The sequence below is a fragment of the Diadema antillarum genome, unplaced genomic scaffold (genome assembly GCF_040938485.1).
Source record: "Diadema antillarum isolate AM-2024a unplaced genomic scaffold, OU_Dant_1.0 seq00000763_RagTag, whole genome shotgun sequence".
Taxonomy (NCBI): Eukaryota; Metazoa; Echinodermata; class Echinoidea; order Diadematoida; family Diadematidae; genus Diadema; species Diadema antillarum.
This window is the reverse complement of record NW_027271653.1, coordinates 693,613-715,411: the sequence shown is the minus strand read 5'-3', so window position 1 is coordinate 715,411 and position 21,799 is coordinate 693,613. Positions and strand designations below refer to the sequence as shown.

Sequence of the window (21,799 nt, the reverse complement as noted above, 5' to 3'; positions counted from 1 at the left end):
AATGTACAGTCTAGACACTGAAACAATAACCGAACTGTACTGTTAATGAGTTTAATCATAAAGCAAGACGAAGGCCTATAGTGGAGCATTTTGAAGTACTGTATATCATGTGCTACATTATGTGTTTGTGTGTCTGTGTGTGCGTCTGTCTGTCTGTTTGCATGTCTGCTTGTGTGTATTATGTATGTGTGGGTGCTCATGACCACTGCAGTGGTCACTTTGCAGAGGACAGCTATCTACTATAACTGCTTCATACATGAAATTTATTTTTGTTTCGGGTGTACTGAAAATAAACTAAAGTTCCAACACTGTTCATGCAGCAAATTAGCTTCAGAGACTTGAAGTCATGTCATTAAAAGATAGGAAACTGCTGAATTACACACCGTACAGAACAACATTGCCCGAAACAATTGGCTGCAGTACACGGTATAAGCTAGAATGAATAGAAGTAGAGAAGTATATCTGCATTTTTTTTCACCGTTTACGCTTTAGGGCCTACATTGATTTATACAGTGTATGAGAAAGTTGTTGTTAACATTTTCATTGTGCTGAGCCACGTCGAATTTTCATTCTTTTCCCTTTAAAAAAGAAGAAAGAAAAAGAAATAGAATGAATACCCAAGAAAAGAAATTCATAACACAACCAAATAATGAAACTGTGAAAAAAGATCAGTCGCTGGTGAGGAATTCAATGCCCTTTTTAGATTTTAAAAAAAAAATCCTAAAGAAAGAAGAATACTATGACCACGTAGAGCCTGAAGAAAATGAAAAATCAGATGCAGAAAACCAAACAATCAAACAAATAAAACGAACGACTGAAGATCTGATAGAGAAGGGAAACAGTGATACTTGCACATTTCTTTACCAATTTTTCAAATGCAGTTCCCCTTGCTGTAGTGTTTGAAGTGAAAAGCGTTAAATTGATAACCCTGATATATGCGATTTCCCATTCAGGGAGGGCATGTGTATAGCACAGAAAATTAGCACACACAGTAGAATTGCAAAATCAGTTTTCACTTTAATAACCCACATTAAACATTTTTTTTTCTTACTCTGTGTGTGTGTGTCTGAGAAGACTTCGCCTACCTCATCATACATAGGCACTATAAGAAAGAACTCTGTGACCTTGCAAACTCACGAATGTTCTTGAACAACGTTTTTAGTGAGAACGAATGTATTATAGAAAATGATGAAGATAGCGATGAAGTGGAGGAAGAACAGGAAGAGGAGGTAGAGACGCAACCAAGAAAAAGCAAGATGAAATGAGCAGTTTTTAGCGAAAACTGCGAATGATGAGTAACTAACGATAGGCATAAGAGTATCATCAAACAAGTTTAAATAGTCCTTTTTGTCAATAAGTTGCAAAGTTTATTATTAGTCATGATGCAAAAGTCGGCAAACTTTTTTTTTGTGACGCTTTTTATAGCCTTTATTCAGACCAATCAAATGAAAATAATTTTACATTGTAATGACACAAAATATTACTATAATACACTGCAAACGCAGTCGTCAGAGGGAAAGACAAAACGCCCTCTATGTACAAACTTGGGTCAATTAAAAAGATCAACGTGCTCGTCGTGTGAGGAGTTAGATCTCGCTGGAAAAAAAGATTTGATTGCTAGAAAAGATTCGAGACAAGAATTCCTGGTTGAGGATTACACAGCCTGAGTACTTCCTGAAATGGCTCGCAAAAAGGTATGATAATTCTGTTTGCAATGTCAGTCTGGATTCTGCGCTGCCAAATGGTGATAGAGAAGTCCGCACCTGGTCGGGAATTAACTTAACAATAGTCCCATGTACTGATATCAGTGTGAGTGGTATTAAACTCTTACTTTTCGTAGAGAGACAGACCCGTGTCGCGTCCAATGCTCGTATAAAATCAGCCAATGTTAACTTTCAGAGCTTACCTAGTAGTGCTCATGGGCTAGGTTCAGTTGAATTTATACTGTAGAAAATGCATTGATAAATATAGTCTAATTTTAGATGCTCTTTAAATCAGTTCGGGAAACCCACTCACAAGGGGGGCCCACTAGCCCCGGAGACCGCGCCGCTAGGCGCGGTCCTGGCGGCTTCCCCGCAGTTTCGCTTATGTTAGTTCCTAAGTATTCTGTGCGCTTGTGCAAGTGATTGTGAATTCTGTGAACATCGGTGAGCTGCTTATAAGACATCATTTTGTGCATCACAAGCAATGAAATGCATCAAACAGTCGCCGATGATAGTCATTTAGGTTTCATCGACCCATGTAAGTATTCCTAGTAGTTTCTGTTGAAAAATTAAGGAAATATAGCGCCGCAAAGGCACCCGTTTGTTCAACATGAAGATCTTTTATGGGAGCACGGCGCAGCCGCCACACGCAGTGGCGGCTGTCGCAGTTAGGGGGGCCCCTCCTTATAAGTAACCCATCCCCCTTATAAGTAACCCCGTCCCCCTTATAAGTAACCCCCGGGGCACCCCTTATAAGGAGTCTCCACGCTTTTTTGCAATGCAACGCGAAAATGAAAGGACTGCGGCAATTCGCTTGATTATGTCCATAAAGCTTCACAAGTTTCCTAGTTACTCACGAAATTTGAGCAAAATCGGTTCGAGGCATCATATCTAAAATCATGGATTTAAATGCGATGTCAAACGACCCATGCGAATGCTGAAATGCGAGCGATTACTGGCATGAGTGTCGCCAGGCGCGGCGGCGCGGCAATGCTTGAATGCAGACGTGGCGACTGAGTACGGTCGTACTCGGTCGCCACGTCTGCACTCAAGCATTGCCGCGCCGCCGCGCCTGGCGACACTCATGCCAGTAATCGCTCGCATTTCAGCATTCGCATGGGTCGTTTGACATCGCATTTAAATCCATGATTTTAGATATGATGCCTCGAACCGATTTTGCTCAAATTTCGTGAGTAACTAGGAAACTTGTGAAGCTTTATGGACATAATCAAGCGAATTGCCGCAGTCCTTTCATTTTCGCGTTGCATTGCAAAAAAGCGTGGAGACTCCTTATAAGGGGTGCCCCGGGGGTTACTTATAAGGGGGACGGGGTTACTTATAAGGGGGACGGGTTACTTATAAGGAGGGGCCCCCCTTGTGAGTGGGTTTCCCGAACTGAAATGTATGCCTAAAACCCGAGACCGACTTTGAAGCCACGGCCATCTGGCCATACACCATGTACACTGTTAAACTTACTCACTGACACTGTCATCACGGCCACGGGTCATAAATCGCTTAAGTTTAGCCTTGATAAAACAAAACAAAACATTAGGCTGATCAGCAGCTGATTGGTCATCACAAAACATGGCATCTTAATTAAGAAGATGATGCTCTACCCCCCCCTCCCCCCCCCACATCCTAGCCCCTACATCCTAGCCCCTACAGCGATCATTTTATTTTGTTTTATTTTGTCTTTTGGTCGTCCAGACGGTTTGAAAACATCTGTGCATGTAATTTATTACCTTCTCAGAAATATAGTATCATGTACGATGTACATAGTATCTACAACTTAGTACAAGCCCGTTTTCTATACGGCAGTGTGGTACAAGAATATAGAGTTCTACCCGGTGCAGTGGTGCATGGTAGCCCAATTGATGGCCAGGGAGAAGAAGGATGACAAGATATTTGCAGCCAAATTTTTCAGAGTTCCACATGTCTGAAAAAAAAAAATGATTTTGTGTCGTACCTTCACTCGAGTATTAGAGAATCTACTGTGACCCAGAAATTGTAGCTCTTGAGTTGAGTCTTTGTAAGATTTTGTGTATATTTTTCTGAACATTTGTGGACATTTATCTCTTGATCTGTCTATGGCTCTGCTTCCACTAATCAAAATGATCTTACAAGGTCAGTTTTCTATATGATTTGCATGTTGTGCACATGCTCATTCAAATTAAAGTAAACATATAGCCCCCTTTTTTCATTTTCATGGCATCCTGAGCTTGAAATTATGGTCACTGCCAGCAATCATGGTTGTTGTCATCCTGCATCCTTGTTGATTTTTTTTTTTTAAATTTTATTTATGATGCAGAGCAAGGCAAAGAAAGCTGCCCAGAAGAGGCGAGCTCTGGTGGAGAATGAATATGGCAAAGCCCCTCACACATTTGTCTTCAACCGTGGGACAGTCGGGAAGAATGTCCTTCAACTTGTGCTGGACATGAGACATGTCCTGGAACCCTACACTGCCTCCAGTCTTCGAGTAATGACGCTTTGCATTTTAATAATCCTTTTCATCATGCTATACATATGTATGTGTTTATGGTACTTTTTTTAGGTGCTCAAACCTTGCTCTGCCAAGCAACACATCTGATGATATTCTGTGGTTACAAGTCAGCAAGTCACAACAACATGCATGAAAGTTGAATGTGGTACAAAGTGTGTACATGTAGTTGCAGCATTCTATGTGTACCATTGCATTGGTGTCTGACCATTGAAACACTGATGCCATCCAAACTCTACTGCATTATGTCACTCCCCCTCGACCATGTTCTGTTAAAAAGGAGGGGTCACATTTCTCCATGCCTTCAATTCAATTCAATTCAATTCAGTTCAATTCAGGTCAATTCAATTTAATGCAGTTCAATTCAATGCAATTCAGTTCAATTCAGTTCAATTCAGTTCAATTCAATTCAGTTCAATTCAATTCAATTTTACTTCGCATCTCTTTAAAAATTTGCATAGACAGAGAAATATGAAGTTGCTGTATGAAATGATTTCATTGTCCTCCTTTCTCTATGCCCTGCCACTTCTGTTTCGTCTTTAGGCTCGCAAGAAGAATACACTGAAGGACTTTGTTGGTGTGGCCGGCCCTCTCGGGGTGTCACATTTTATTTCCTTCACAAAGACAGAAGCAGCAATCCACATGGTGAGTCACGGGGAACAGGGCAATACTGAAGATATTCTATCCTCTTGCCCCAGTGTTGCATCAGGCAAGGGCTCCAATGTTGAATCGGGCAAGGGCCCCTTACTTGGAACAAGCAAGTGCCCATTCATATTGCTTGCCCAATTGTGCATTCTACGTGTACTTGTGCCTGGCAAGAGGGTACAGTACACTCCTATTATAGTGAACATGGTTATAATGAAATTTTGAATACAAGGAATTAAACTTCAGAGTCCAAAGTTATCATCCTGATATCTTTATACACTTTAGTTGCTTTGGATATAACGAAATTTCAATATAATGTAAGAAAACTGGCGGTTCAAAGGACTTTGTTATAAGAGGAGATGCCTGTAGTAGAATGGTACCCAGTAGAATGAGACACAGAAAGTAGTATGCAGTCAGTGTCATTTTGATAATTTCTAAAATAGAGTACTAGTGTTATATTCAATTGCAAGATTTCCGTATGTGTGGGCTTTTTGTTTGCTTGTTTGTTTGTTTTTTCTCTCTTTTCTCAGCAGAGCATGTCAGCCACTGAAATGCATACATCACAAAAGAAAGATATTGAGAGAAGTTTTATGATTAACTTTTTCATTTTATCAACTTTGCAGAGAGTGATGAGACTACCAAGGGGACCAACACTCACCTTTAAAGTTGCTCAGGTAAGAAGAAAAAGAAAGAAAGAAAGAAAAATTTATAATTGTTAGCATGTATGTTACAAAATATGTCACCAATGTTGGAATTTCCATGAGACTTTGTGAATAATCATGATTGTTCCACAAAATGTATAATTTGTAATAACCATCCTTGCTGAGATGTAAAATTATTTGTTCAGGGTTCTTTCATATACCTTGTCAAGAATGTAAAGAGGTATGCCAAACAATAACAACAACAAAAAGCCAAAACATACTTGACTGCAATTATTCTGAGTGTGACGTGCATTGCAGATCTTTCCAGGAGATATGAATATTCACCAGGACACCTCTTCTTCCCAGAAGCAGAGTATGAAAGAAGAAAGTATAACTCTTCTTGATCAGAACAAACTTCTTGGCAGTGTGCTAGAGATTTACTGTATATGAGTGCTCCTCATGTACAAGTTGTATGTCTTTCTTTCTTTCTTTTGAAAGTCATCCTTGTGTCTATAGTGTCATCCCTGTCTTCTTCCAGATTTGCTGTGATAATGTATCATATATTAAATGAAATATTGTATGAATTACACATTTGATGTGCATGTAGTTGAGTATAGTGCATGGGGAATCATCTACCTTTCTATGCAGGGAATGAAGTGCAATTTTGCTGATTAATTTTCATTTGCCGGTAACTTCTGCTTCTCTGCACAGGAGTACGTGGTAATTGTGGTTGACAAATATGGAATGCCACCCGATGCTTATTCATCCAATCACAGATTACGTGACAGTACATTATAAATCACTTTTTTTGACAGTACTCTCTAGCCAAGGATGTGGTATCATCCCTGAAGAAGCCGAGTATGTATGCCTCCCAGTTCCTCCATCACCCTCTCCTGGTGCTCAACAACTTCAACGGGGACGCTGTCCACTTCAAGCTGATGACCACCATGTTCCAGAACATGTTTCCCTCCATTAACGTCAACAAGGTGATTGTTCGTCCCCTCCCGCCATAACCTCCATTTTGTTGGTGGGGTGATGAGACCTTTGTCTCAAATTTTGGAGAAAATAACTTTTTAGGGGATTGATTGTCAGGTAATCAGTTATGTAATGTCCTATCCAAAAACTAATTGTCTTACCCCACCCACCCCCCCCCCCAAAAAAAAAGAAAATTAGTCCACCACGGCTTGTCAAAGGAAAGGCGAGTCTAATTACTGTAGTGCTATGGTTGCCATGTTTTTTTTTTTGCTCCCCTGAACTTTTGACATTTTTTAGATGCAAGGTTTTGTCACCCCAGCAGGAATTTGTGATATTCCATATTTGAAAGTTATGTTTTCCTACCTTCTACACTGTGCATATTAGAATTTTAGTCAGTATGTAAGGCTCTGCATACAGTTAAACAACGACGTTGATATTACATAAAACCACAACAGCGATCAGAGCAAAGGTCATCAAAGCTGTGAGGGAATCTTATTTGCGAAAATCCACACTAGAATTAATATGCTATTTTTTTAACTCTCCTGTTTTCTCTATTCTTCTTTGGTTATTGAATATTTGGTTGTTTAATTGTCACATTACGAAAATGCTATCAGTTTCTCACGTTGTCATGATCTTGGGTTGATTCTTTGCCTTAATTCTGTCTTGTCTGTCGTATTTGACCTTACTTGAGTTGTTATTAAAATCCCATTTTCGTGTGCTATGTGTCATTTAGGTGCATCTGAATGATATCCGGAGATGTGTGCTTCTGAACTACAACGCTGACACAAAGATGATTGAGTTCAGGCACTAGTAAGGATTTACTTTTTCTTTTCTTTTTTTGAGGGGGGGGGGGATGGGGTCTTGTGTAGAATCCATGTATGTCAGGTTTACATGCTGCATTTGATGTTTTATGACCTCTATAATATGGAGAACAAAATCTGCTTTCTGACAAATCGAATTATGCAAACTGCAGGACTTTGAAGCTCTAGAACTTACTAACAAGCTCAGTATTCAGTCACTGCATTATCATTTGAAGTCTAATGAAGATTGGTTTCCAATGAGGTTATGGGTGAAATTTTATATTTTCATTTTCAAATATCCATTCATCAGAGAAAACAGTTTGTTAAAGGGAAATATCTAAGCTGAGACCCAAGAAAATAGTTCAGTTTATGCATATTAGTTTTTGACAAGTGGATGGCAGTATTGCACCCTCTTTTCACTAATTTTATGGTGTAATTTTGAGCTGAGACAATGTTAGCTGTCTTCCATAGTATGAGTAGAATGTTTCTTTCTGTGGTTACAGTGCTTACATTTGAAGAGATGGTTTTGAAATGACAGAGATATCCAAAAACAAAGTGGTCCTAATGAAAGCTGAGGCCCAACTTCTATTAGGACCACTTTTCTAATTTTATAACCACCTTTGCCTATTAGGGAGCATGTAATAAACATGATTGTATATCTCCATGTTTGCTCTCTAGAATTGTCCAAATATTTTAGCGAATTTTAGCTGTTCTGGTACGTTTATCATGGAGTGCTGCACTCTGGCAAGTGTAAGTTAGAAAACGCACTGCTTGTCAACTGCTGTTTGCCTAATTACAGTAACAAATTGTTGCTTCTTTCATAACAGCTCAATAAAGGCTGTTCCCATGGGGATGAGTCGCAGTACCAAGAAACTCCTCCAGAGCAAAGTGCCCAACTTGGGTCGATACCAAGATGTCAGCGACTTCTTCCTCAAGTGAGTATTTCCATGGTGATGGAGGGAAAAACAAAATCTTTTGAAGAAAGAGAGTAATGTGTGTCTGTTAATTGTACTTTGCGTGGTTGGGTTGAATATAATTGCTTTTCTCGTGTGTGTGTGTGAGAGTTGGGTTTTATACTGTCTAGGATTTAGAAGTTGGTTGAATCCTCAACTACAAATGGGATGGGATGGGGTTCTAAAGAGAATTTGCATAGAATTTTGAAAAACAAAACAAAACAAAACACAAAACACAAAAACAAAAACAAAAAATACCACTGCAGTTTGACTTACAAATCAGATCATATGGTAAGTTTATTGTAATCATCTTGTGTCGAATTTTGAAAACAAAAACATAAGAACAGACCAGTTTGACTTAAAATTGCACGTACAATGCATTGTCATCATAAGTCATGAATCGACACAAAAAATAAATTGTGCTTTTATCTTGTAGGAAGTAGTATTCTGCATTTGTAGAGACACGGCTCTATTTAGTACTGATGATCAAGAAAAAAAAAGGTAGATAAATGATTTCAAATACACTTCTGAAATGTGTAAGGGACAGCCGTGACCGCCACTCGCACTGCATGCAAATTGACCAACCTAACCTTGCAATCCAGTAGACCCCACCCCCTTTCCCCAATCCATCCACATTCACACAAAAAAACCCACTGTAAATCTCCCCTCTCTCTCCCTCCCCACCACTCCCCCCCCCCCCCCCCCCCCCCTCAAGCACCGGTCAGCTGTCTGAGAGTGAGGCGGAGATGGACGGCGAGCACAATGAGGTCACGCTGCCCCAGAGACTGACCAGCCGCGGCAACATGAGCAGTCAGAAGAGCGCCATCAGGCTGGTAGAGGTAGGCACAGAATTTCAGAGTCATTCTATCTGTAACATAATTTATATTATCAAGAGTGGATGTTTCCATGGCTGCAAGAAATGAAGCAGGCATCAAATCGATTTCCTTATAATATATATACATGTGATATGTTTGCTTGTTTTTTATTAAGCCCACCGGAGGTGAGGGGAGACTAAGGCATCGCCTGCGGCGTCCATCCGTCCGTCGCCCGTCGTCCGTCCGTCCGTCCGTCCGTCGCCTGTCGTCCGTCCGTCCGTCGTCCGAAGGTCCGTCCGTCGTCTGTCCGTAACGCTACAAAAACTTCAATAACTCTTTACTCTGGGCTTCAATTGCAATCACATTTTGAGGGAAGAGGGGTCATACAAAGTTTCACATTTTACCATATATGAAGGTCACCTCAAGGTCAAAGCTCACAGGCAGTGGTCAATGAACTTTAGGGCCCAATGTTAAGTTTTTATGGTGCGTTTCTATTATGGGTCATAACTTTTGATCCATAACTCCATTTGTGACCAAACTTGGATGGTAGATGTCCCTTGGGGAGTGGATGGTCACCACAAGGTCAATGGTCACAAGCATGGATCAACAAACTTTAAGAGCCTAATGTTAAGTTTTTATGCACGTTTCTATTATGGGTCATAACTTTTGATCCATAGGTCCGTTTGTGACTAAACTTGGATGGTAGATGTCCCTTAGGGAGTGGATGATCACCACAAGGTCAAAGGTCACAAAGCAGGGTTAACAAACTTTTGGAGCCCAATGTTAAGGTTTTATGGCGCATTTCTATTATGGGTCATAACTTTTGATCCATAACTCCATTTGTGACTAAACTTGGATGGTAGATGTCCCTTGGGGAGTGGATGGTCACCACGAGGTCAATGGTCACAAGCATGGGTGAACAAACTTTTAGAGCCCAATGTTAAGTTTTTATGGCACGTTTCTATTATGGGTCATATCTTTTGATCCATAGGTCCGTTTGTGACCAAACTTGGATGGTAGATGTCCCTTGGGGAGTGGATGGTCACCACAAGGGCGAGACACATTTTGGCACTTGCCTTATGTTAAGCATGGGATATGTTTTCCTGTTGTGAATTTATTGTTACTTAAGCACTTTCTGAATATTAACATGGTGGAGTTTTAATTGATTGTATAGCTTCGCAAATTTTTAGTTAGTTTGATTACTATATTCATTCATGGACTCAAAGCAGTAATCACAAATTTGTGAAAGAATCATAGCAAATTGTGGCTTGGTTAAGAGATTACATACAAAGAGCACACAAGAAGATCACAGAGTTACCGTTTGGAACTTAGGGGTTGTTCGGACAAAATTCTTGACTTTTGTTATATTTGCATCCATAATTATGCTCGTTGTTGAAGAAAATTTAATGCGATTTAGAGTCTCAGTCTTATAAAACAAGCTTTTTGGTGACATAGCTTGTGGATCTATTATGCCATTGTATATGTCTTTGTTCTTTTAGATCGGACCAAGACTGCAGCTGAGACTAATCAAGATTGAAGAAGGCTTGTGCGAAGGGGAGGTACTTCACCATGAGTTTGGTGAGATACTGCTAGACTCCTTTCAAGACTACATGCACTCAAAGAAAAATAACAAGTCAGCTCTTTTGGCAATACATTACACAGTAAAGCAAGATATTTTTGCGGCATGAAATTTTCGCAAAAGGAAATTTTTGTGAATACCCACTGGCATTCAATGAATGTAGTGCAGACTTAGAGCTTTCGTGTGAATTTGTTATTTCGCAAATCTTGGCTCTCGTAATATTCACAAAATTAAAAATTTCCCCGAACATTTCTGGTTTTACATTATCTGCAATATACCAATATTTGCTTGCAGGAAGGAATGGGGAACACTGCATCTTTCATTCTTTTCAGAGAGATCAACACATTGAGCAACACATTGACCCTTACTGTGCTTTGCTTTAATAGCAATCAACACACTTTTGTTGGCTCCCTTACATTCACGATAAGCACATATACAGGGGAGCCTCGTTATACTGCTTTGGACCACTGCAATGTCCTTGTTATATTGGGTATCTCGTTATATCAGGAATATAAACAAAAGAATAAAAGAGAATGGGACCTGTAAAAATACCTTGTTATATACGGTACATGGATCACTCTATATCAGACCTCATTACAACACGGTTCCGCTGTACAGTGCAATCCCATTATAAAGAACATGGTTATTATGAAACTCCGGTTACAACAAAGTAAAAATTCAGGCTGCAAGATTATCCACTCTTTATATTTTTATTGTTTATTTGTTCGGTTATAACGAAATCTTGATATAACGAAAGAAAACCGCCGGTCCTGAGGACTTTGATATAACGGGAGTCCACTGTATTAATACAAAATTGAATGTCAGTTTAATGGATTAGGTATTTCTTCTGGTCCTTATTGCATCCCAGTGGGCCCTATTTGGGAATAGTAAATGGGTTAGTCAAATACCGGTTAGTGATTGGCTGAACACAGTCACGTGATGGAGGTACATTATGGGCGAACATTCTTGTGAATGTTCTCCCATGGGAAAACATTTTCACGTAACAAATGACAGAAGGCCTAGGACTGCGCGTGCACAGTGAATTTGGCTCTGCACGATCGAGCGACACAGCGATCGAGTGCCTTACCTGGCGGTGGTTGACGTTGACATATTTGACGTATTTGACTAACCCATATAATATAACAGATGACTTTTGTTGTCGGGAACATGTACCAAACGTTCCACCCTCAGGGTTTGAAATGCTATTTCGGGAGGCTATAAGTCCCTCGACTTCATCTCGGGACTTAAAACCTCCCTCAATAGCATTTCAAACCCTTCGGGTGGAACATTCGGTATGTTCCCTCCCCCGCCAGTCATCATCTATATACTGTTACATGGCTACACTATTAAAGGAGTGAGCTGGATTAAATGTCAAATTCAGGAGAGAACCAATGAATTGTGATAAAATTATGTGGCAAATCAGAGCTTAGTTCCAGGGCAAGTGTAGTGTTAATGGTTCTTTCATAAGAGCATGCATGTTCTTACCTGTATTCAGGTGCCATGATATTCATGTGTAATTTTGATGAATGATTCACCATGATGTTACTTCAACTGTGATTGCTTTTGTACCTCTGCATTTGTCTCTGTACCCAAATACCATTTGAATACGTTCCAATATCCAACCTGAAGTCGCTCATTTTCTCAAGTGGTATAATGCCCCTGCATGTGTACCTCTGGTTGTGCCTTTCTCAGGCTCATTACACTTCAGATCTCAAGAGCTGAAGCAACGAATCTATGACATCACTCGTAAAAACATGGTTTAAGGTGACTAATGAAGGGCATAAAATACTGATCCACATATTCATAAAGCTAATGAAGATGGTATTTCTCCCTTTCTTTCTCTCCCTCTCTGCTAATCAGTGACGAAGACAAAAGAAGAGATTGCTGCTGCAAGAGAAGTTAAAATGAGGAAGAAGTGAGTCTGTGCAAGGCAATCTTCTAAATGCACATTAAATGCTAGAAAGCTAGCTCGCATTTTGCTTTTTAAATATAACTATTTCACGTTCTTTTCTGTATTCGTTCAGTTCAGTTCAGTTTATTCAAACCAAATCAAACATAACAAAAGTACAAGACATAACTGCAAAAATTCAGAATGATAGGTTTGGGACCCCAGTGAAGCACAGCTTGTGGTCGGGCCCCTTTACACAATACACTCCAGTGTATGGCAAGGTGTAACATATTTACATGGAGTATAACATATGTACAAATTATACAACATAATAAATGCAGACAAGTACACGACGTAGTATACCACCTCCCCCATACACAACACAACACACACACACTCACACACACACGCATACACACATGCATGCACATTTCACACATGGTTACCTCATCTCATTTTCTACATTCATGTACCTAATTTCAATCTGGTCGAAAAGGTGTCTTTTACACAAAATTTTGAATCGAGACAGTGTGTGCAGTATTTTGTATTAAAGAGTTATTTTCTGTGTGCTAATTCAATGTTAATTGCATGGAGTGATTACAAATCTATCAACAAATTTGTGAAAATTAAAAATGTTGCTAATCCAGTTAGTTTATTATTTCTCTTTATGCTGTGTCATTTTTTTCATAATATGTACAATGATATCATATTTCAGACATGTAATTGTCTCAGTACACATTGCAACAGATTTTACCCTAGTGGTTTGGGATGGTGACAATGTACTTCATAGTGTTATTTTTCTTTAGATTTGAGATGCTTTCTTGTCATTCTCTGTACACTTTGGCGTGGATGAGGAAGTTCATGATGCTACATGTATCTTTCTGCTTTGATCAAAGGAATGAAAAGGTGAAGAGGAAAAAGAAGCAGGATGCTAACGTTGCCAAGAAAGAGAAGGAGAAGGAGGAGAACAAGTGAGTATTTCTTGCTTTGTGAGTGAATGAATTTCGATATGAGTTATGGGCTTTAAAGGACAAGTTCACCTTCATATACATGTGGATTGAGTGAAGGCAACAATATTAGTAAAACACATCAGTGAAAGTTTGGGGAAAATCCGACAATCCGTTCAAAAGTTAGGAATTTTAAAAATATCTCTGCAATCACTGCTGGAGGAGAAGACTACTGCAGTGTATGATGTCATATGCGTACAACGATATAAGGAAAATAAAAAGAGAATTTCACAAAACTTGACTTTTTGAATAAAGTGCACATTTCTTCGACTTGTTACTGACTTATGTTAGGGGTAATATGTGACCCGCTACAACAAAATGGTCCTAAAGTCGCGCACGGTCGAAGCCGTGTAAATCGAGTTTGAAGTCAGAGCATCAAAATTGGTCAAAACTTACGATTTTCTGAATTTGACATATTATTAGAGTCTGACATGTCTTCTATTATCTCGAGAAATTTTGAGCAAAATGATGGAAGGAAAGACTAAAAAATAGCGTTTTTCTGGGCCACGTTTTTTTGGCGTTTCAACGAAGCAGAAACTGGTTCGAACATTTGGATTGAGCGCCACACATAGGCTCCGCCCCTAACAACGACCAGAGTGATATCATTGGTCAGTTTGCTGCTTGCAGCTAACCGAAGCGTGAAGCTTGCACACTGCCCAGTCGACTGGTGCGTGCTGGCGGGGTGCGCTATGCCCAGCCACTTCTCCTGGCCTCCTGGTCACTGATTTGTCAGTGAGGAGACCGGCGACGCTGTGTTTGAATGAACATTTCGGGGGTTGCTAGGGCTTACCTTCTATTGTCCGGAGGTGAATACTGACTTGCGTGTCCCTTGATCGTGATTGTGTCGCAAGGAGAACTTTTAGGGCGCTTTTCTCGAAACAGTGATTTCCCAGACGTCTCAACATGCTCTTTTTTAAACATCGATATCTCCGCAGCCGATTATTTTTATGAGATGTGTTATATATCAATTTAAAGCAGAAAGATTAGGGAATTGTGTCATGCAATTTTCAAATAATCTACCTCGCCCGACTTTAGGATCATTTTGTTGTAGCGGGTCACATATTATTCCCCCTGACTTCTGAAAGAGAGAAGTCGAGTGTTCTTTTATTATGTGAGAAAAGTGAGAATATCTTGAATTTTCTTTATACTTTCTTTATATAGTTGTACTCATATGACATCACAATCTATAGTAGTCTTCTCATCCAGCCGTGACTGAGCAGAAACATAAAAAATTCATAACTTTTGAACGGATTGTCCGATTTTCCTCAAAATCTCATTGATGTGTTCTACTAGTATTGCTGCATTCAATCAACCCACATGTCTATGAAGGTGAACTTGTCCTTTAAAAGATGGACGTATGTGCTATGTAAGTAGCCACCATATCTATTGTTATTTTGATTATGACTTTGATGATCATGATGAAGATGGTGGTGATGATGATGCTGATGATAGTGATACTGATGATGATGATGATGATGATAATGATGATGATGATGATAATGATGAAGATGGTGATGATGATGAAGATGGTGATGATGATGATGATGATGGTGATGATGGTGATGATGATGATGATGATGATGAAGGTGGTGATGATGATGATGATGGTGATGATGGTGATGGTGATGATGATGGTGATGATGATGATGATGGTGATTATGGTGATGATGATGAAGATGGTGATGATGATGATGAAGATGGTGATGATGATGATGATGATGATATTGATAAGAGTAAAAAGATTGCTCATTGTAAGCCATCAGATGCTTGGGCCGAGAACTAGGGAGCGGTCTCTAACAGTCCTGTTAAATATATTCACCTGTGGCACTGCAAATAGTTACCACTTGTCACTGGAGCCATGTTGTGCATGTATGAAAATTCTTAGCTTTTTGATTTGCAAGAGAGATTGAAAGCAAAGTTACAATCTGCTAGGATGCAAGCAGGTGGTCTGTTACTGTGAGGACAGTAACCAGTAGAGTTCAGATCTCAAAAAGAAGTGATCCGGAACAGAACTTTGGAACTTCTCCAAAGTAAACAGCATTGCATCTGTCAAGTTCAGTGGTCTATTAGAACAATGCATGATAAATTTTATAATATAATTGCCTTCTCATTGGGCTGTAAAAGTGAAGAATAATTTTGTTCTTTGAAGGTACGAGGCATCTTGTACATGTACCCTTGAAATAGAACTCTCTGTTTTGTAGAAATATGCTATATAGTTGTGCACTATGGCATATGGTATGTTTATTGAACATACAGCTTGCCAGTGTATTCAAATTCTTTGGTCACAATTATCGTGCTTCTGGGGGGATATGCCAGAATCATGCCGGAGAAGGCAGCACGTTGTGGGTGAAAGATGAGTTCGTGCTATAGAATGACGATTACATAAAATGACTTGAAATGAGAAACTCTATGCAAGGCACCTTCCAGCACACGCAAAGTCATACATCCTGTTCCGTGGAAGATTGAGAAACTTCTGCAAACTATCGCCATGAGCTACCCTGTTCCCTCAGGAAAAAGGGTCACTCTGGTCCATTCAGTATTACTGTTAGTATGCTAGCTGTTTATCAGTATCTCAGAATGCTTTGAACTCTGACCTCTGACATCTGAACTTGTCCATTATGTATTTACAATTTATCAAAACATTGCTATTATAAAGGGAAAATGGGTGTGCCATATATAACGTCTATTTAAATGACACTTGTCTTCCAGGGGCACAGTGGGTTGATTTTATAATGCTACTGCTTTCAGATGTTTTGTAGCATAACCTTTGACCCTGCAAGAATTGCTCTTCCGTGTTCTCAGGGTCCGTTCCCTGGAGGGGATGAGGAGAAAGTTTGGCAAGGTGACGCAGGAGGAGGAGGGTGGGGAGGCACGGTCCGACGATGATGAGGACGATGATGAGGATGACGACACAGAGTACTACAAGCAGGAGGTCGGACAGGAGCCTGATGCAGGTTTGTGTGTATCTTTTTAACACTTTTGTCACAATCTCCGGCCTGTTTGTACACATTATAAGTGACGTTTTCACGTTGGCAGTATGTAGAGGGTTGATTTGTTGGAAAGCTGATCTAAAATGTTGCTTTTCAATGCTGGAGTGTTACACATGTGGTGTGGATGCTTCCCGTTGTCAAATCTTTAACCCATTGAAGACTATTCTAAAGTATGCTTGAATAGGTGTCTGTGGGAAATGTGTGTTATAGTAAAATTAGAGCACCCTCAATGGGTTAAATTGGCATGTGGATTGGACTCAATGATGTGGCATTTAGTTACGTTTTTTCACCCAAAGTCGGTGTAGTGAAAAACTGGTTTCTTTTTCTTGTATGACATATATGGGCCTGGTTGATATCTATGTGATGCCGTTTGCTCGCCCCCTGACCTATTCATGAGGGATGCGTGTGCTTTTGCCTGTTTGCTTTTGTGCATGTGCAGTGGATCACTTCACTGGGTTTTTGGTGACACCGTGTAATTTATAGACTGCCTGTATGTGCAGTGGGCAGATACAAGTGCCCTCAATCCCTTGAGTCAAGAGATACTGCCATATGTACACCTCCAGCCAATCCATATCGTCGTTAAAAGTAAGATAGCACAGGCAGTTCTGACCACAAAAGTACACTTCCGAGTACACGAGATATTGTAATGAGCCGTGCAGTATATAAAGTGTAACTACACAAAACATTGTCACCTCTTTTCTTGTCTTTTGCCTTTGGCAGGATTGTTTCCAAGGAAACGGAGAAAGCCAATCCGAGATGCAGCAGATCACCACGGCAACAAGAGGCAGAAGTTTGAAGCATCAGGCGGCGACAGGAGAGGGAAGCACATGGACCAGAGAGGGAGAGGGGGAGGGAGAGGGGTAGGGAGAGGGGGAGGGGGAGGAAGAGGGGTAGGGAGAGGGGGAGGGGGCCAGCGGGGAATGGGAGGTGGCGGAAGGGGAGGGAGAGGAAGGGGAGGCAGCAGCAGTCGAGGAAGAAGGGAAGGATGGAGAGGGCCAGGAGGAGCGTCAGATAGAAGGACGGGAGATGGAGGAGTTGGAAGAGGAAGGGGAAGGAAAGGACAGAATGTCCCAAGGGGGCGCAGACAGTTTGGAGTGGGTGGAGCAAGACCAAAGTTCACACCCAGGAAATCATTCTCCCAGCGCAGGAGTGAGAACAGACCGTCACATTGATATTTGTCCGACAGGATGATTTCCTTCTTTTCTCAAACTCCCAGCTCATCTTGGAGATATACTGTATATGCCGAATATTTCGCGAGGTACATTTGTATTTATTTTTGTGAAAAACGTGAGTCAGGTGCTATTTGCAGAAGTAAAGAAATGCAAAAATATTGACTCTGACCAAGCTCTGAATGTGACATATACATATACATTTCTTCATTCGGTACAGGACTCCACGATCGCGAATTTAACCACTCGCGAAATCATTGGAAAGTTCTGATATGCAAAAATTTAGACTTGCTAGATATATTGCATATACAGTATTATGCTCCAGTGACAGACTTTTCTCAGGATCGTTTTTATGGACATGTTTTATGTACATTCAACAGGCAAGTGCTTGGACATTATACTTGGCTGAGATGTAGTTTTGGTAGCTGCAGGTAAAATGTCTGGTGAATGTAAGGACAGGCTATGGCTGTTTTAGCCAAAAAGGAATTTTGGTTGGTGACATCCAGGAAGGGTAGGAGGAAGAGTAGGTGATGGGACAGAAATCAAATGAAGAGTTATCAGATAATTGACTCAATGTTGCAAAACTTAACTATAAAACATGTACACTACCACATTTACTGTTCACTCCAAAGAGAAAAGACATGGTCTCAATATCAACCATTTGAGACTCGAGCAAGTTTTCAGGAGAATGTCTGTGAAATCCAGAGATTCCTAGTGCACCTGCACTCTACAGTACGTCTTACTGCAGAATAGGGACAAAGATTTCACCCTCACTGAGCTTTTGTTGCTGATTGCCATGGATGCAAGAGTGCTTTCTTCCCTGATTGGCACAAATGTCTGGAAAATAACTGTCAATGAAAAGAGATTACCTAATCCTCCTAATCCCTATTGTGTCACCATGGCCTTCCTGTTGGACTGAGGCACATTGCTACACCTGAGTGGGTTCGGTAATTTATAACTAGATCAAGTTTGGATGGATCACTAGAATTGATGAAAAGCTTGGCAAGTTTAAAGGACAATTCCAAATCAGCGTAAAGTTAGTCTGAAAAGTAAGTGTAAGGTTTCGTTAGCACACCTGCGAAAAGTTGGTCAAAATCTGATAGAGGGTGGGAAGTAATGAAATTGTGAAGTTTTCCTAATTTGTAACTTGGTCAAGTTTAAGAGGGGTTACTGAATGCCAATGAGAATGCTTGGCAGGGATCATAAAGGGCACGTAAAGGGTTGAACCTCTGCTTTAAAGGTCCTGTTTACCGTTGGGAGCAGTGATTTTAAAAATGTTCAAGATATCACATTTGATGCATATGCATAGGTCAGTTATATCCTACCATATAAAATTTTTGCAATGGAATGTCTAAAATATAAGAAGATATCATGTTTTTCTCAATAAACCATAACTGTAGATGGTTCAGTTTGGAAACATTTTTATCGTAACTATTGTTCACATATTGAATATTTAACAATACTTATCATCAATTATACTGGTTCAAATTTTCACATTGGTTGTTTCTATCCCTAACTGACGTTTTAGAACTATTTTAAAGCTCTAATGATGGGTTTTTGTTTCATCTGTAAATGGTCAATTGTGCCTTTAATGCAGACTGCATCTTGCCATCTTGAGATGTACTGTACCTGCTGCAATTGTTAACAGCTTGTAGAAACAAGAGGGATGCCTTCCAATACACATAAGCCTTGCTCACCTTTGATCATGGTAAGATTACTCAAAGGCCGTCGTGATCAGTTTTTGAGATTCCATCACATCATTGAAGGTATTATTTGTAATTTTGTATGTCCCAAAATTAAACATTATGAAGTGATTTTATTGTTATGTTTGAATGTATGAGTTTGCAAAATGAGCTTGTTACACTTCATCCTGATGATGAACAGTCGATTTAGTCGAAAACGTCCTGACAGCTATCCAGAGTACCGTTCATAGAACTTTGATGTTAACCCGTTGAAGATGAGTCACGAGTATAATCGGGCAGGTGTCTACAGGAAATGTGTGTTGTAGCAAAATCAGCCCGTTCTCAATGAGTTAAAAGTTAATTCAGCCAATCAAAAGTTAATAAAGGTACCCAGAAAGGATTCAAACAGTTCTTCACACTTCTATCTTATGTTGACATATCAGACCTGTTTTACAATCATTTCATTGTAACTGTGTTTTGGCTGTCTGTGTATTTCTCCCTGTTTGCAGACCATCATGAAATCATGTAAACTTCACTGCTGGAGATGCTCTTGTAAAGGCAAAATAAGAAGTAGAAAAGTGTACAGTGCAGTCCCATTACAACGAACACGGTTTTAACGAAATTTCGTTATAACAAAGTAAAACTTCTGATCCCAAAATTAACACCATTAAAGTCTATGGTACAAAATTTGTTTATAACGAACACGGTTATAGCAAAATTTCCGTTATAATGAAGTCTTTTCCGAGCGCCACTGACAAAGAAAAACAAAAGAAATGTGCTCCGTTATAACAAAATGCGAATAGCTTTCGAAAGTACAAGCGGAACAAGCATTTATAGCGTCTCTACACAGGCGAACGTTTCACATTAGTGTGTGTTCGTTCCTTGTGTCACACACAGTTTCTGAATGGAACTTGCACATAATATTGTAATACAATAATCCCATCCTAGTTCACATAGCTTGCCAGTGTATGATGAGTATCCAGCAAGCAGAATATGATATATATCCGTGGTTTCCTTGTTTTCGTTACATATTGTATTTGTTCGGTTATAACAAAATTTCGTTAAAACGAAAGAAAACTGCCGGTCCCGAGCATTTCGTTATAACGGGAGTGCACTGTATGTTGTGTGTGTGTGTGTGTGTGTGGGGGGGGGGGTATTTGTAGGTGGGTAATTTTGATTATATATTTATGTCATGTTGAAATGAAGAAGCTTCAAAGCAAACAGGTATTAACTTGAACAGTGCAGTTCTTCCTAATCATTTTATCACACTATATACCAAGGGTGTTTTTTGTTTCATTAGATATGACATTTGACTTTCTTACCACCAGAACATACACAAACACAAACACACAACACACATGGCCACCCACACACGCATACACATAGCTGTGCCTGCATGCATAGACACATGTGTATTGTATAAGCTGTTATTTTCACTTACAGATATTTCACGAATGAGGTCACAGACATTTTGGCGAGATGTTTCTGCAAATTGACACCAACATTATCGTAGATGTGCTCTTATCCCAGTGCAAGACAAAATTTTTGAATGTTGCTGAATTCGCAATCTAACTATGCTTCAGAATTTCACACACACACACACACACACACACACACACAAAAAAAAAAAAAACCTTGTGAAAATAACAGCTTATACTTATATGCCAATGTACAACTCTCCAAGTTTACAGTATTGGCAACTGATGTTTTGAGTAATGGTTGTGCCTTATCTCCACTATGAAGAGATGGAGGAATGAAATTATAGTGGTTCTTCTTGTGATGATGATGATGATGATGATGTGTGTGTGTGTGTGTGTGTGTGTGTGTGTGTGTGGATTATGTGGTAAAATTCTTGTGGGTAAAACAGGTCCTCGTTTTCCACCATAGACGCATATGTGTGTGTGTGTGTGTGTGTGTAAAGAGTGAAGAAAAGAGATGGAAGAAGAGTGACCACACATATCTTCAACCCTTTCAGTGCTGGGGCTTTGGACAGTGTGTACAATGCTCTGGGGTTTTCTATGCTAATCAGCACTTGAAACACATGGCCCATGGAGCTGATGTCAGTTATTCAATACATTATAGATGTACTGTGCATGGTCATTTTTATACCAGTGGTTTGTGCTAATAAATGCAATGCAGTCACCGTCGCTGATTCACGATGACATGGCAGTGTGACCTTTGTCCCTATCAAGCGACTGTCCTCGTTAAAGGAGGCCAGATATTGAGTCATCTTGACACTTCACTAAGCACGGGGTATGGACCTACACGTGACACGTGACACTCTAACCTTGCACACACTTTTATACATGTATTGCATTACAAACGTAATCTACGTACAGGGGTTGCGGAACATTTTGTCACTGTTTTCCTCTCTTTTTTTTTTCTTTTTTTTTTTGTTGGGGGGGGGGGGGGAGGAAGCTGGGTGGATAGTGCTCTTGGTTGGTTGGGTCAAGGG

The 21,799-nt window shown here is 40.0% G+C and overlaps 1 protein-coding gene across 1 annotated transcript in view; it reads left to right on the top strand.

The window, feature by feature from the left end:
* Window positions 1-1,600: 1,600 nt before the first annotated feature.
* LOC139738657 (uncharacterized) overlaps window positions 1,601-21,799 on the top strand; it is a 35,706-nt gene continuing 15,507 nt past the window's right edge. The window contains exons 1-13 of the mRNA XM_071649271.1: window positions 1,601-1,694; window positions 4,012-4,179; window positions 4,744-4,845; window positions 5,469-5,519; window positions 6,302-6,472; window positions 7,195-7,271; window positions 8,089-8,196; window positions 8,930-9,053; window positions 10,529-10,607; window positions 12,469-12,523; window positions 13,393-13,467; window positions 16,306-16,457; window positions 17,214-17,642. Of these exons, the coding sequence (XP_071505372.1) occupies window positions 1,680-1,694; window positions 4,012-4,179; window positions 4,744-4,845; window positions 5,469-5,519; window positions 6,302-6,472; window positions 7,195-7,271; window positions 8,089-8,196; window positions 8,930-9,053; window positions 10,529-10,607; window positions 12,469-12,523; window positions 13,393-13,467; window positions 16,306-16,457; window positions 17,214-17,642 (1,606 nt within the window). The 5' untranslated portion in view covers window positions 1,601-1,679. The remainder of the gene's footprint in view (window positions 1,695-4,011; window positions 4,180-4,743; window positions 4,846-5,468; window positions 5,520-6,301; window positions 6,473-7,194; window positions 7,272-8,088; window positions 8,197-8,929; window positions 9,054-10,528; window positions 10,608-12,468; window positions 12,524-13,392; window positions 13,468-16,305; window positions 16,458-17,213; window positions 17,643-21,799) is intronic.